The 13,479-nt window shown below is 37.3% G+C and overlaps 1 protein-coding gene and 1 long non-coding RNA gene across 2 annotated transcripts; both read left to right on the top strand.

Moving 5' to 3' along the window:
- The first annotated feature begins 716 nt into the window (after positions 1-716).
- Positions 717-5,996, top strand: LOC133724898 (uncharacterized). The gene is made up of 10 exons (XM_062151806.1): positions 717-1,358; positions 1,998-2,069; positions 3,143-3,184; positions 3,282-3,384; positions 3,540-3,604; positions 3,686-3,730; positions 3,815-3,922; positions 4,034-4,121; positions 5,582-5,628; positions 5,726-5,996. Exons 1-10 carry the CDS (start codon positions 810-812, stop codon positions 5,801-5,803), a joined length of 1,197 nt encoding a protein of 398 aa, XP_062007790.1. The 5' UTR covers positions 717-809; the 3' UTR covers positions 5,804-5,996.
- Positions 5,997-6,414: 418 nt separating this feature from the next.
- Positions 6,415-7,742, top strand: LOC133737367 (uncharacterized). Its single transcript, XR_009859834.1, has 3 exons — positions 6,415-6,559; positions 6,735-7,165; positions 7,261-7,742. It is a non-coding gene; the product is annotated as an uncharacterized LOC133737367 (long non-coding RNA).
- The last annotated feature ends 5,737 nt before the right edge of the window (positions 7,743-13,479 follow it).

Here is a 13,479-nt window from a genome sequence, read left to right on the forward strand (position 1 = left end):
CATCACCCATGATTGTGGAACTGTTGAATTTGAAGACCCTCCCTCTCATGCCTTGCAAGCTTATTTAGATGATATGGACTCTGTTGCTAGAGTTAGAAAGTCCAGGAATAGACCTAATGATAGGTCTTCTAGTTAATTTTTTTTTTCTTTTGGTCTTTGTTTTTGCCTTCTCGGCCCCTTGTAACCCCCAAAAAAAAAAAATGGGGGAAACCGATAGATGAGGAATTTCTAATCAACGGTTTCAGAGACTAACTTTTTGATTACATTACCGCAAATCAACCGTTAGACGTTTATGTATGCATGAGTAGAACACTTCTAAAATTTTTCTTCCAAATTGCTAATCATTAAGGTACCGTACGAGATCAAATCAATGGACGAACCAAATATATAAAATCTGAACCGTTCATGTTCAAAAATGATAAATCACGATTATAAATGTCTTAACGATTTTCAATTCGGTTGAAAAATTGCATAAATGATCTACACATAAATATCTAAACATCTAATGGTTGATTAGCGAAAATGTGATCGAAAAGTATATCTCACAAGAAAGTCCTTATGAATTCCTCATTTTACTGGTTCTCATTAGAAGCTCTCTCGGAAATGATAGTGTTAAAGTTATAAAAAGATAAAATTTACGGTGCTGGCCTGTAGGGTAAGTAATAAAGAGTAAAAATGGGGGCCAGGGTGTGGCCCTAGTAAAAACATATAAACTAGCTCACTTACAAGTAAAGTCGAGCACCGGAACTGGAAACCGTGAAGTTTGTTTGAAAACGCTGCGTTGCGCCTTAAACCTCCCTCCTAAACCCATGGCAGCCCTGAAGCTCCTCTTCTCCTCGGCTCGCCGCCACTGCTCCCATCTCCACCCGTCTCCATTTCTAAGGTCCCTCACTTCCCAATCAGATCAAATTCCCTCTCCTCCCGAACCGCTTAAACCCCAGCCCGCTCCGATCGAACCCGTCTCCTACGCTCCCAAACCCAAACAACACTCCTCCTCACCCGACCCGGACCCGGCTCCGCAATCGGCACAAACACAACCGCCGCCACCGTCGCACGCGCCTCCTCAGGACTCGCCGTGGACACGAGAAGACGCCCGGTTCGTGAAGGACGGGCCTTCCATAACCCCGGTGTCGTACCCGGCCCGAGTGGCTCCGTTGCCGGAAGATAAGGTCTCGGAGGAAGGCGGCGACGCGAGGCAGGGTGAGCTGGAGAAGGAGAAGCAGAGAATCGAGCAGTCGAGAAGGAGGGTTTTTAGGGTAGAGGAGAATGTGGTGGTTCCTTTCCCCACGTTTCTTAAGGTGGAGAAGAAGGAGAGGAATCCCATTCTTGATTTGATGGAAGCAATTCGACAAGTCAAGGTCAGTGTGTATTGGTTCTCCTTGGTTTTTTGGGTAACAATTGGCTTTTGCTTAGCTGAACTAATACACAGGACATGTATTTGTTTCATTTTAAGTTGCTAATTTGGTTTGGAGGTCATTTATATGAGCTTAATAGTGTGGTAAGGTTTGTAGGAAGGGATTAAGGATGAAAGTTTGTTATGAATTAGTAGTGTTTGTGACTACTGATTCAGTGTTAGGAGACACGAACTTGTTTTTTTTTTTTTTTTTACAAGTTCGTTGCGTAGTGAGCTCAAATCAGACTTGTAATGAGCTGCATTTACTTAGACAGGGTTCCGGCTTCATCTTGTTTTAAGTACATGTCAGACTCTAGCCATTGGCTATTGATTCTAATGAAATCAATTTCTATTGAAAAAAAAAAAAGTATTATTACTGAAGTTCCATAGCGAGTCCTATATATCGTCACTTTTTCATTGTCCATAGACTCCATACTGAGCTGGCCATAAGCTGTTCCTCTTTTAGGACTACTAATTTAAGCATTTGGAGGTGTTTAGACTTGTTTTACGTTCTGTTTGTCGTTTGTGTGTATCAGCATTTTGTTTCATTTTAAAGTGTTTGTTATTTATAATCTCTTTTTCTCATTTTCTAGTTATTTTACAGGCTACTGCCAAGTGCAACTTTGATGAAACTGTTGAAGCTCACGTGCAATTGGGTATTGATGCCAAGCGAAATGTAATATGCCATCCCAACTGAGTAAAATCTTTTCTTATCTAATGCATGATATAATTCCTGACAAAATGGACTTTGATATCGTAACTTGTCACCTTTAGGCTTTAGCTATTATGAAAGCAGTGCATGAGCTGTAGACTTGCAGTTCATTTCCATGAGTTTTAGCAATTTTTCCATGACAGTTAGATTTGCAATTCTTTTCATGACCAGTAATCACTACTTTGAAAAAAGGCCCTATATAAGGTAATTTAAAATGAGTGGGATAAAAGTCAATTGATAACGCAAAGTTACTCCCCATTTACTGTTTGGAAAGGTTGGTGATCTCACAAGTGCTTGTTAGATGGCTAGTAAGTATCAAAAACTCAAGATAACTTCAAGAAAGTTGGAGAGAAACCATTACAAATGTGTATTATGTTTGGCCTTGAAGAGGGGATAATTAGCATTCAGGAAACTTGTATGAATTCCATGTTCAGAGTCCAGATGTAAGGCCATTTAATAGTTATTTAAAATAACATGGTTATGTAAATGGTCTGTCAAAACCACTGTATGTAAATTCCTTGTCTTCATACATTTGTTATGGCTGTTGACCTCTTCTTTTGGTGGGCATATGCACCTGGACATGTTAGCCTCCTTAACTACTCTTATAAATCATAATGTGTAGATTCATTTGATTACGCACGAGTTCCACTAGTCTGATGGTTTCCTATAATTAAGGGCCCCTTATGTACTGTTTTTGTGTTTGTGTTTTCTGTTTTCTTTTTTGTTCTCGAATATAATAGAAAGGTATGGAATGAGAGAGGTAGATGATAAATGAGAGGTGAAGAAGAAATGAAGAGGAAACATAAAACTACAGAAAGAACTCGTATTTTTTCATTCATTTCATATACATAAATATCCTTCTCTTTCCTTCACAGTTTTCATCTCTTCTCACTTCTCCCCTTTCTCACTCTCTATACTTGACGGGCCTTAGATAAATAAAAGTTCATCTAGTTGTTTTCTATTTATATTTTATGCTTCTACCTTTTTATGTCATTGTTGTAATTAACATGAACTTGTACCTGATTGTTGAAGTGCAGGCAGTTCGTGGCAACATGACCTTGCCCCATGGTAGCGGAAAGGTAATTATATAGTTATCTAATAAAGGCTAACTATATAGGAGAGTGCTTTTCTTTGGCTTGTATTCTGCCTTGTTGCTTGATAACTACCATTTTTCAGGTAGTCAGGGTTGCTTTCTTTGCTGAAGGTGCAGATGCAGATGAAGCTAGAGCTGCTGGAGCAGATATTGTTGGCGGTGTTGACCTTGTGGAGGAAATTGCAAGTAATATACTAACCCTTGCTGCTGCTGATCTATTTTCATGTCCATTAAATATACTTGACATGTCAATAATTATGATTGTTGGTTTTAGTTTAAATCTCTTCCTATTGAACGCTAAGTAATTATTTCAATTTATGATATGAGCTTTTATCGTGCAGGCAGTCGTAAACTCAATGTTGACAAGTGTTTTGCAACAAATGAAATGGTTATGCGTCTAGCAAAGGTTTTGAATGTTAATGTTTTCCTGTGGATTAGTAACATTCATTGCTCCATTTACTGAAAAGAGAAAATTAATGTTTTGCAGATAGCAAGGATTCTTAGAGAGCGTGGTTTAATGCCTGACCGAAAAGTGAGTTTTATCATATTGTGATCTCATATTCAGTTCCCAGGCTGAAGGCATCCACTAATATTTGCTATGTTATACATCAAATAGCTAGGTACTGTGACTAACGACATTGCTGGGGCACTACAAAAAGTAAGACAAGGTCATATTGAGTATAAAATGGACAGAACATCAATAGTTCATGTTGGGCTCGGAAAGGTACTATAATCTGAGTTTAATTCTATGGATACTTGTTGCCTATTCTCATTTGCTTATCTGTTGTGATCACTTTTCTCCTAAGAAAGTCATTTGATTGATACTTCTTTACAGGTAAGCTTTACAGAGGAGTATCTGCGTGAGAATGTTGGTGCATTTATGAGTTCTCTTTTGCTGGCAAAGCCTACGGGTTTAAAAAAGTGTAAGTGGCATAAAGTACTCTTGTTCTTTCTATACGTTCCCTGTGGGCTTGATAAATAAAGAGGCTAACATAAATAATAAGGTAAAATTTGATATGAATTTGAAGTTTAATTGCATACTAGTTACACTTTGAGGGATTTTATAAATTTTTATTTTTTATTTTTTTTAATACATTTGAGTCTAAGTTGTTGAGGTTTAATGATTGTCTGGTAGCTGTAACTTGTAAATTATCAGTTACTAAGAATGAACTGTTGGTGCATGAATGTGTTACATTAGACCTCAGTTACCTGTACTGTTCATATTTAAACTTGTATCACACTTGTTTGCAACCCTGAACAGTTTAAGTGTATGAATTTTTTTTGGAGTTGCAAGCAAATCACTACATTTTTTGTCCCCAAATGGGCTTACAAATGTTCCTTTTGAAGCCAAGTTGAGCATCCCGTTGAATTGATTATCCATCTCAGGGCTGGACAAGAACTGAACTTGTTCTGCTTAGTATAACCTTTTAGCCAATCTTAAGTCCTCCCAAGTTAGAAAGCTTTAATCTCAGCTTGGCTGAGCTCATCTGAGAACCTATAATGTCTGCATGAGCAATTGCAGTTGTTAGTCCATGATGCAACTATAAACGTAAACAATGATAATTTAATCATGGACCGTATGTGCTGTCAGCTGCATGTCCTTTTTGTATGAAATAGTTGATAGTCTTGGATCTCTCAGAGTGAGCTAATGATTTGTAGGTGTATCATGTGATTTCTATCCTTCCCACCCCATGAGGACTTCGTTAAACTACAACACAGAATAATTAGTGATACTTTGACACCACTTTCTTTACTCATCCCACCCACCTACTACTATCCTCTCAAATTTTTCTACTCAACCATGTGCAATTTTCCTCTGTTTATCAGCCAGCCTCCATTGGACCAGGGAACCAGCATTAAAATTTATTGAAAGGGGTGATGATAGCAGTGTCACTCTAGGTAAAATTAATCTGTGATTATCACAGATTCTCTGAGATGCTGCCATAGTCTATATGTAGTCATTCCTTCATTTTTCGCAGGTTGACTGAGGTTCTGATAGCAGTAGATCATAGAATTACTTGTAAAAGAGGAAATTGGGCAGCATTCGAAGCTTTCTTTTTAGTGAAATCTAGTTTACTGGGAGCTAAATGCCTTTTGTTTTTTATCGCTTGAATAACCATTTGCAATGTAGAATGTAGTTTGTTCTCTTTCCATTGGCGAACTTGGATTGATTTGAAAAAATTGACCGATTGTTTTTCTGTTACTTTTGTAACACTGTAAATGATGCCAAACGGTTGGGGAACTGCTATTTGAGATTTTCAAAATGATTGTGTACCTTTAATCGGTTGATCAGAATATCTTTTGCTTTATATTATTCTTCATCTACTGAATATACTATGTTTTTAATGGTTATGAAAATCATTTGCATTTTTTATTTTCACAGCTTCCAAATATGCTGGGTATATCAACTCTTTCCACATATGTAGCACAGTAAGCTCATAATCCTTGCTATTGTGTTTCGTAATTCCTTGCAAACGTGATCTGTTCATTTTGGGTTATGCAAACGTGATCTGTTCATATTGTGCAGATGGGCTCAGGATTTCCAGTTTCAATACAGTCACTATCCAAAGCTGCAGATAACTACAATAAAATGCACCTCAAGTGATGAGCTCTGCTGACATTTCCTGCCTACATCAAAATCAAAGTTGCTATTTATTTCTTTGTTAATTTTTTACCTTATGGGAACTGAGGGCTCTCTGTCTTTCTCAGAGCAAGATGTTGATCTACTTAAATAGTTAAATGGAATATTAGATCTACGTGGCCAGAATTCCGTGGTAATCAATCTAGTTTTGCTTCAATCTTCTGGTGGTGAAAGTGACTCTTAATTTGACATTTGGCAGTACTGCTTTATGATCCTAATGTTTGTTGTATGGTCATTATTAAAATCTAGTATAGTTGACTTGTTCATTGTCAAAGGAAGTATCAACCAAAGACGATCTCTGTTTTGAATTAACATGCTATTTTTCTCTTTTTTCTTGATGAATAAATGCATTGATTCAACTATTTCATGGATGAGGATATAAATTTCTGTTCTGAAGTATATGCGTTTTGGTGTATCCATTTCTGTTCTGAAATATATGTCAAACGGTAGGCTATATGAGCAGTAGCCTTGACAATATTTTGGCCCAAAAACTCCTACTCGCCCTAAGGAAAAAAAAAAAAAAAAAAAAAAAAATATATATATATATATATATATATATATCTGTAGGAAATCGCATACTCCCACAAACAGGTCACTAGGTCAGTGGCTGCTTGATTAGTTGAACTGTTGAAGTGAGTTGGAACGATTGAATACTCCAACAAACAGCTGCCGGAAATCGCCATGAACCCACAATCCGATTTGGGGATCTGTGAAGCAGGGGTACATATGCTCTATCTTCAATCTTCATGGAGATTTAAATTCCGATTCCAGGAAATCCCATGAATTTACTCTAAATTTCTGGCAACAATCTTGAAGCCCGGTTGTTGGGTTTGTGGGTTTAATCTGAAAAAGCTCTAATCTTTGAAACCATATGTTTGGGTTTGTGGTTTTGTAGGCAAACCTGCTGCTTGTGCGTTTGGATGGAGGTCAGTGGCTGACTTGCTTGCGGTTGCTGCTGCCTGGGATTGTTTGATTTGGAGAATTCGAGTTGCTGCTGTGATTCTGGGTTTTGAGTTTCTTGACCTTTTTTATTCCAAGACTTGCCAACTTGACCACTTATTTTTTGAATTCCTTCTTATGTCTCTGTGCTCTTCTTATTTGCTCTATTATTGTCTGTACATTAATCAAGCTAAGCACTTCCCCTAGGTCCCAAAATTAAATTATGAAAGCCTTGGACTCTGGATGTTTACAGAGAGTCGTGTAAAGCCAAGCTACCACCAGCTGTTCTTTTTCAATTTTTATATACCTTGCTGCTCGAGTAACCGACTTCACTCTTCCTATTTGTCTCTCTGTCCCTTTTATCAATATATAAAAGCTTGAAAAAGAGTGAGTGTTCCTTTCACAAACCCAACAGAACAAGAAAGCTAAAGATTTTGCTTATTTGCTTTTGTGTTTTGAATTCCTTCTTATTTGCTTTTCAGGACTTGACCTCTTGAATATTGCATAGACATTCAGGGAAAAAAAAAAATTGTGTACTTCCAATTAGCCTAAACAACTCTCGGATTCTGAATCCGCCACTGATTTGAGCATGCATGGTTTTCGGATCAGGTTAAGTGGGGGTTATAGATGTCAAAGGAGCTATAGATGATACACATTCTCTGTATGCCTCCACAGTATTATCTGTGATGAATTACACCAAAGAGTCGGCACCAGTATTGGAAAACACCACAGCTTCACATAAAGTCATAAACTGCTTTAAGAACTTCCTTGCCTCGTTTCTATATATTTAGCTCCGGTTATCTACGTTTTGAAACAAAGGCTTGGTTGCTGTCTTAGCAAATAGCAATATCAACTTCAGTGTCTACTGAAGTTGATCTTAGTAGCATTAGTAGTTGTGTAAACGGCTTGAATTCTTAACCTTTTCATAATTCCTCTTTGCTTTCTCCATCAAATAATAGTTGATATTATGAGCTACAAGAGAACACATCTTTTGGAAATTTCTTATTGATGGTATCTGTCAAATTCTTGAACAAACTCAACCAATAAGTCAAACCAAAAGCAATATGATGATTACATATGGCTGCATTTGGAAAGTCTGTAGGGAGCTTAAATTAAAAGTAATGGACAGTAACGTGTCAAACTGAAAACAACTGATTTTACCTAATACTATTTGGTCTAGTGGCATAGTCTCCCTTTCGTAAGTGGAAGGTTGTGAGTTCGCCTTATGAAAGACTAGTTATAGCATCTGAGTTGTTTATCTGAAAAAAAAAAAAAAAAACTGATTTTATTTTAAGCCAGAGCGAAGTTTACTCAATCTAATTTAGGAAAGCAACTTATTTTTTTCTTCAGCACTTTTTTTTTTTTTGAAATACAGCACTTATATTTTCAAGTTAAGTAAAATATTTCACCATTATTTTTAGTACTACAAGCACTTTTAAAAATCTAGCATAGTCTCCCCTTCGTAAGTGGGAGATTGTGAGTTCACCTTATGAAAGAATAGTTGTAGCATCTGAGTTGTTTATCTGAAAAAAAAAAAAACTGATTTTATTTTAAGCTAGATCAAAGTTTACTCAATCTAATTTATGAAAGCAACTTATTTTTTTCTGGAGCACTTTTATTTTCAAGTTAAGTAAAATATTTCACCATTATTTTTAGTACTATAAGCACTTTTAAAAGTCTAGTTTACTTTGACAAAAAAAAAATCTAATTTACCAAACATTCAGCTGTTTTACTTAACAACTGTTTAAGAATAAAGGATTCGAGAGAATTGTGTGTATTCATTGATAATAGGAGTCTTATATATAGGGATTACAAAGTACATAATCTCGGAGTACAAGGATTCATATTCTAACTCGGAGTAGGAAATCTCTCATATTACAACCATAGAACTAATCCTAGTTTGACAAGGCACACTAAATGTCAACATTCTTCAACACTCCCCTTTGTGTCGCTCAAACTTGGTGATGACGCTTTGATCGTTGCCACGTTAAAGACATTGCTCAAGTAATAAAAACCATGTGGGACAAATAAAACCTCGAGAAAAATAGTACAACATGTCATTCACTCTTTGAGATCGAACATGTAGACATCATACCTCCCTCTGATATTGACATTTCCCCTTGATTATTACAATCATGGGAGTTCGGATAACTTTCTCAATCCGATGCTCTTCACATGTTTCTCGTAGGTGGATTTAGGTAACGACTTAGTGAATAAGTTCGCTGCATTATCATCACTTCAATCTTTAGGAGTGATTGTTGTTGCTGATTGTAAAAGAACTTAGGCGATATATGCTTGGTGTTGTCGCCCTTGATGAAACCTAACTTCATTTGTTCAATACAAGCTGCATTATCCTCATAATGCATGTAGATTCATCCGTGGTAGACTTCAAACCACAAGTTCCTCGAATATGTCTAATTTCAGACCTTAGCCATATGTATTCGCGCACAGCTTCATGTAGAGCAATAATCTCAGCATGATTCGAGGAAGTAGCAACAATGGTCTGTTTGGTAGATCTCCAAGATATCGCGGTGTTTCCCATGGTAAAAACATAACCTGTTTGGGAGCGACCTTTGTGAGGGTCAGAGGGATACCTTACATCAACAAAACCCATAAAAACATTATCGTCATTTTGATGGAGGGGAGAAGGAGAACGCCGACCACCATGGATGGCGGTGTCGACATGGCCGACGACCATACTTTGGACAGTGCCATTTTGGCTAATGAGGTCCAATCTCAAACTTCCGTCATTCCTTTTATCTCTGTAGGGATAAAACAAACTCATATCAATCGTACCCTTTAAATAACTGATAATCACTAATCCAATGGCGGCATGTTGGCGCAGAACTATGTCGAGCTAACAAGTTCACTGCGAATGAGATGTCCGGTCTTGTGCATTGAGCTAGGTACAATAATTCGCCTTAATAGCACTTAGATAGGGCACTTCGACCTCTAATAAATCTTCATCCTCATCCTTTAGATGAAATGGATATTTTCCAGGCTCAAAACTACGACCAATCATGGGAGTAATCACAGGCTTTGCTTTATCTTCATTGAAGCACCTTAGTAATTTTTGAGTATATGCAGACTGATGGATCAAAATCCTATCACTACGGTGCTCGAGTTCTAATCCGAGACAAAACCTTGTTTTCCAAAGATCTTTCATCTCAAATTTGGATCTCAAGTACTTAGCAGTTTCCTTTAACTCATCTTGAGTTCCAATAGGTTCATGTCATCAACATAAACTACTATAATTGCAAATCCGGAACTTGTCCTTTTAATGAATATGGGCATATTTCATTATTAATATATCCCTTCCCAATATAGTAGTCACTTAAACGGTTATACCACATCCATCTGGATTGTTTTAATCCATATAGTGAGCATTTTAACCTTATTGAAAACACGCTCCATGGTTTAGAGCCACTTGATTTGGGTAATTGTAGTCCATCTGGGACATTCATATATATCTCTGAATCAAGATCCCCATAGAGATATGCCGTAACCACATCCATAAGCTGTATGTCAAGTTTTTCGGAAACTACCAAACTGATAAGGTAGCGGAACGTTATTATGTCCATTACGGGAGAATATGTCTCCTCGTAGTCGATTCCAGGGCGTTGTGAGAAACCTTGCGCCACAAGGCGGACTTTATATCTAACAACCTCATTTTTCTCATTACGCTTTCTAACAAAGACCCATTTATGGCCAACAAGCTTTACACTTGATAGGAGCATTTTAATGCGACGTTTTAACTGTTATTTCCCTACATTTCATGCGTTATTTCCTTAATAAAACTCTGTTTAGGAAAGTTTTCATTCTTCGATTGGGAAAGTTCCTTATTGTAGAAAGTTTCCATTTTGTAGTTTTTATTTTTCATTTTTAGAAAGTTTCCCATTTCAGTTCAGGAAAGTTTCCGTTTTCATTTTAGGAAAGTTTCTATTTTTGGTAATAGTTTCTATTTTCAGGTCCTTGGAATAAATGAGCTGAAATGAGCTCATAAATGGAAAGAGGAGTGATGCGGCTAAAATAGCCTCACAATTTAACCCTGCAAAATGTAGTTGTCAGTATAGGATAAGCAGGGATCGTTCAGTCCGGGGATTGTAGGGTACACCTACACAAAAAGGTCAATTAACAAATAAAAGAATAAAATAGGGGTTTTGAGATTTGGTTCCTAATCTACTTAAAATAAAAAAAAACGAAACAAATAAACCTATATACAATGATCGACTTCCCTAACCTAGACCAATACCACTCAGAAATTCATTTCAACATGCTACAAAACCGTGCCCATCTTGAATGCATAGATAAGAGCCCAAATGAAAAGGCTCAGCGGATCAATCCATTTATCTGATTCGTTCTAATGTAGGCTTGGATCGGAAAAGTCCTTACCAAGTCTAATACTACTAATTTTCGAAAACACTCAGCGTAATTCCCTTAAACTAGTAGTATTATCTAACCCTCGAATCAACTCACACGTGCAAATTAACCATTACACATAGAATTTAACACGTAATTTCCAGAATCGTTTAATCATTAAAGCATGATTTTTACCACTGTTTTAGAACTAATTGCTACTTGTTTAATTCAGCGCCTTAACAAATAACAATTACCCTTGGCAAATTAAGCAAACACACACGAATACTCAGCGTGATTCTAGCATGCAAACTTATTAACCTAACTCTGAAAATTACCTAAACACGTAAAAGGGCACAAGATTGTGACATGCATCATCAAAGAATTCTCGAAATTAACTCAATAATAAACTGAAAATCTCAAAAATATTAATAAAAATATTCTGAAAATATCATGTCTCCAATTACACAACTCGCAAATCCAAACACACAAAACCGAAATAAAAATTGTAAGTAGAGTCATAGTTAAACTTTGAAGCTTTCCTCAGCGGCTTAGCAACAAGGTGATGAACTCGTCTCTGCTATGGTGGTGGAGCGTCATTGATTCAGCGCCTAAGAACTTCGTAGAATGATGGATGGATGGTGGTCACGGTCTTGTAGGTGTTGGAGATTTGAGAAGTGAATTGGGCAAAGTCTTGGAATAGCTTTTGGCCAGGAAGTGATAGGCCGGGAAGTGATGCAAATTCTGTTCTGGACGTTGCCTATTTATAGGGGAACATTGGTTGGCTTTTGTCGATCATACCCTTCATCATTTGGACGGATGGGATTGCATCATAATTCATTTAATTTCCCAACTGAAACATCTTCTTTATGGCCTTAATTCCTCTCATAATGGGGTCTTTTAACAAGCTGAAACGTCTTTCTCCTTTATTTATTTTCCAGTTGAAACATCTTTTTCCTTTATTCCCCAACTGAAAAACGTCTTTCTCCTTTATTCTCCAACTGAAAACGTCTTTCTCCTTTATTTCCCTTCTTCATTGCTTGGTCAAATGTCTTAAATGCTTTATTTTATGACTCCATCATTGTTGTTTCCAAGAGTTCCACCAGCCAAGGTTTCCTACAACAAGCAGGAGAATATCAGAATTTTCTAGAGAAAATAAAGGGAATTAAAATGTAAAGACCACAAAAACGTCGATGGTGAGGAATCCTGATCCAGCTAGGATTTTTCATGAATTTATCTTTTTCCGCTTATTTCACGCCAAACACTCTACAATACTCTTAAAATGACTCGATGACTCAAAATACGAAACTTAAGGGAGAAACAAGGCTAAAATAGGGCATATACTCAATAATATCGTCGCACTTTGTGCTCCTATCAAGGAGCTAGAGAACGTTGGAGGGAGCAAAGACAAGCCACTAAGGGACCATAAATGAGCAGAAATGAAGAAATGAAGATTTCCTGGTTCAACCAGGAAATCCTGTTCGAAAGAGGAAACTGTGTGACGCAAGACTCCAAAGCCCGTCATGGTGTGTGACCGAAATAATGAAGGAAATAACGTTGGAGGCATCAATGACAGGACCCGCCCCGGATTTCACCCTGAAATCCGAAGAGGCCCTGCGTGGCCCACCTTAGAAGAAATTCTACAAAAAATTTGACAGAACTTCCCCTAAAAATGGACAACCCAAAACCTGTAGAAAAACATTTACACTTTTAAATCATCCATCCTTATTCTCCTGGAGCCACCATGCTCCCTATATCACAACATCTCCCATTCCACAAACAATTCTGATACTTAAGAATATTAATCTCATAGGTTATCAGAGCAATCTAATGTAGGCGTACAAGAGAATAGAAAACAAGATAAATGGCTGATGCTTTTATAATGCGGAAGCTATGACAGCTATGCCTCAACCCCAAGTACGCTCGACCTCAAGCTAAACTGGCCTGCAAACTGGGCATTTAAAACCGAAGGGCCCAGGGGAAAACATTTAAAATCCGTTAGAGTGAGTGGACGAAAAACAAGTACTTTCAAATGTATAAGTAAAACTTAATGCTTTCCCAAGTTATTCTCTAAAATCTCGCATGCAGTAACAATCTTGAAAACACTCTTAATCATCCTCTTTACCGTAATCTCAAACACGTAAAAATAGAACATCTTGAAATCTCTTGAAATCTCATCCTCAATCCTTATAAAAACATCCTTTTCATGAGGCTCGTTTGATGACTAGAAAGGACTGCTGTCTAGTCATCTCATGCCATCTAGGAGGGACTGCCACCCAGATGACGCATCGGAAGGGAATGCCAACCGGAATAGGAGGCGGTGGATAGATGGGACTGCCAACTAG

This window comes from Rosa rugosa, chromosome 1, assembly GCF_958449725.1.
Source record: "Rosa rugosa chromosome 1, drRosRugo1.1, whole genome shotgun sequence".
Lineage (NCBI taxonomy): Eukaryota > Viridiplantae > Streptophyta > Magnoliopsida > Rosales > Rosaceae > Rosa > Rosa rugosa.

Coding starts and splice junctions, on each gene's coding strand:
- LOC133724898 (XM_062151806.1), top strand. CDS start 810: ATGGCAGCCCTGAAGCTCCTCTTCTCCTCGGCTCGCCGCCACTGCTCC. Junction 3,923..4,033: donor TTCATGTTGGGCTCGGAAAG/GTACTATAATCT, acceptor ACTTCTTTACAG/GTAAGCTTTACAGAGGAGTA. Junction 5,629..5,725: donor CTTTCCACATATGTAGCACA/GTAAGCTCATAA, acceptor CATATTGTGCAG/ATGGGCTCAGGATTTCCAGT.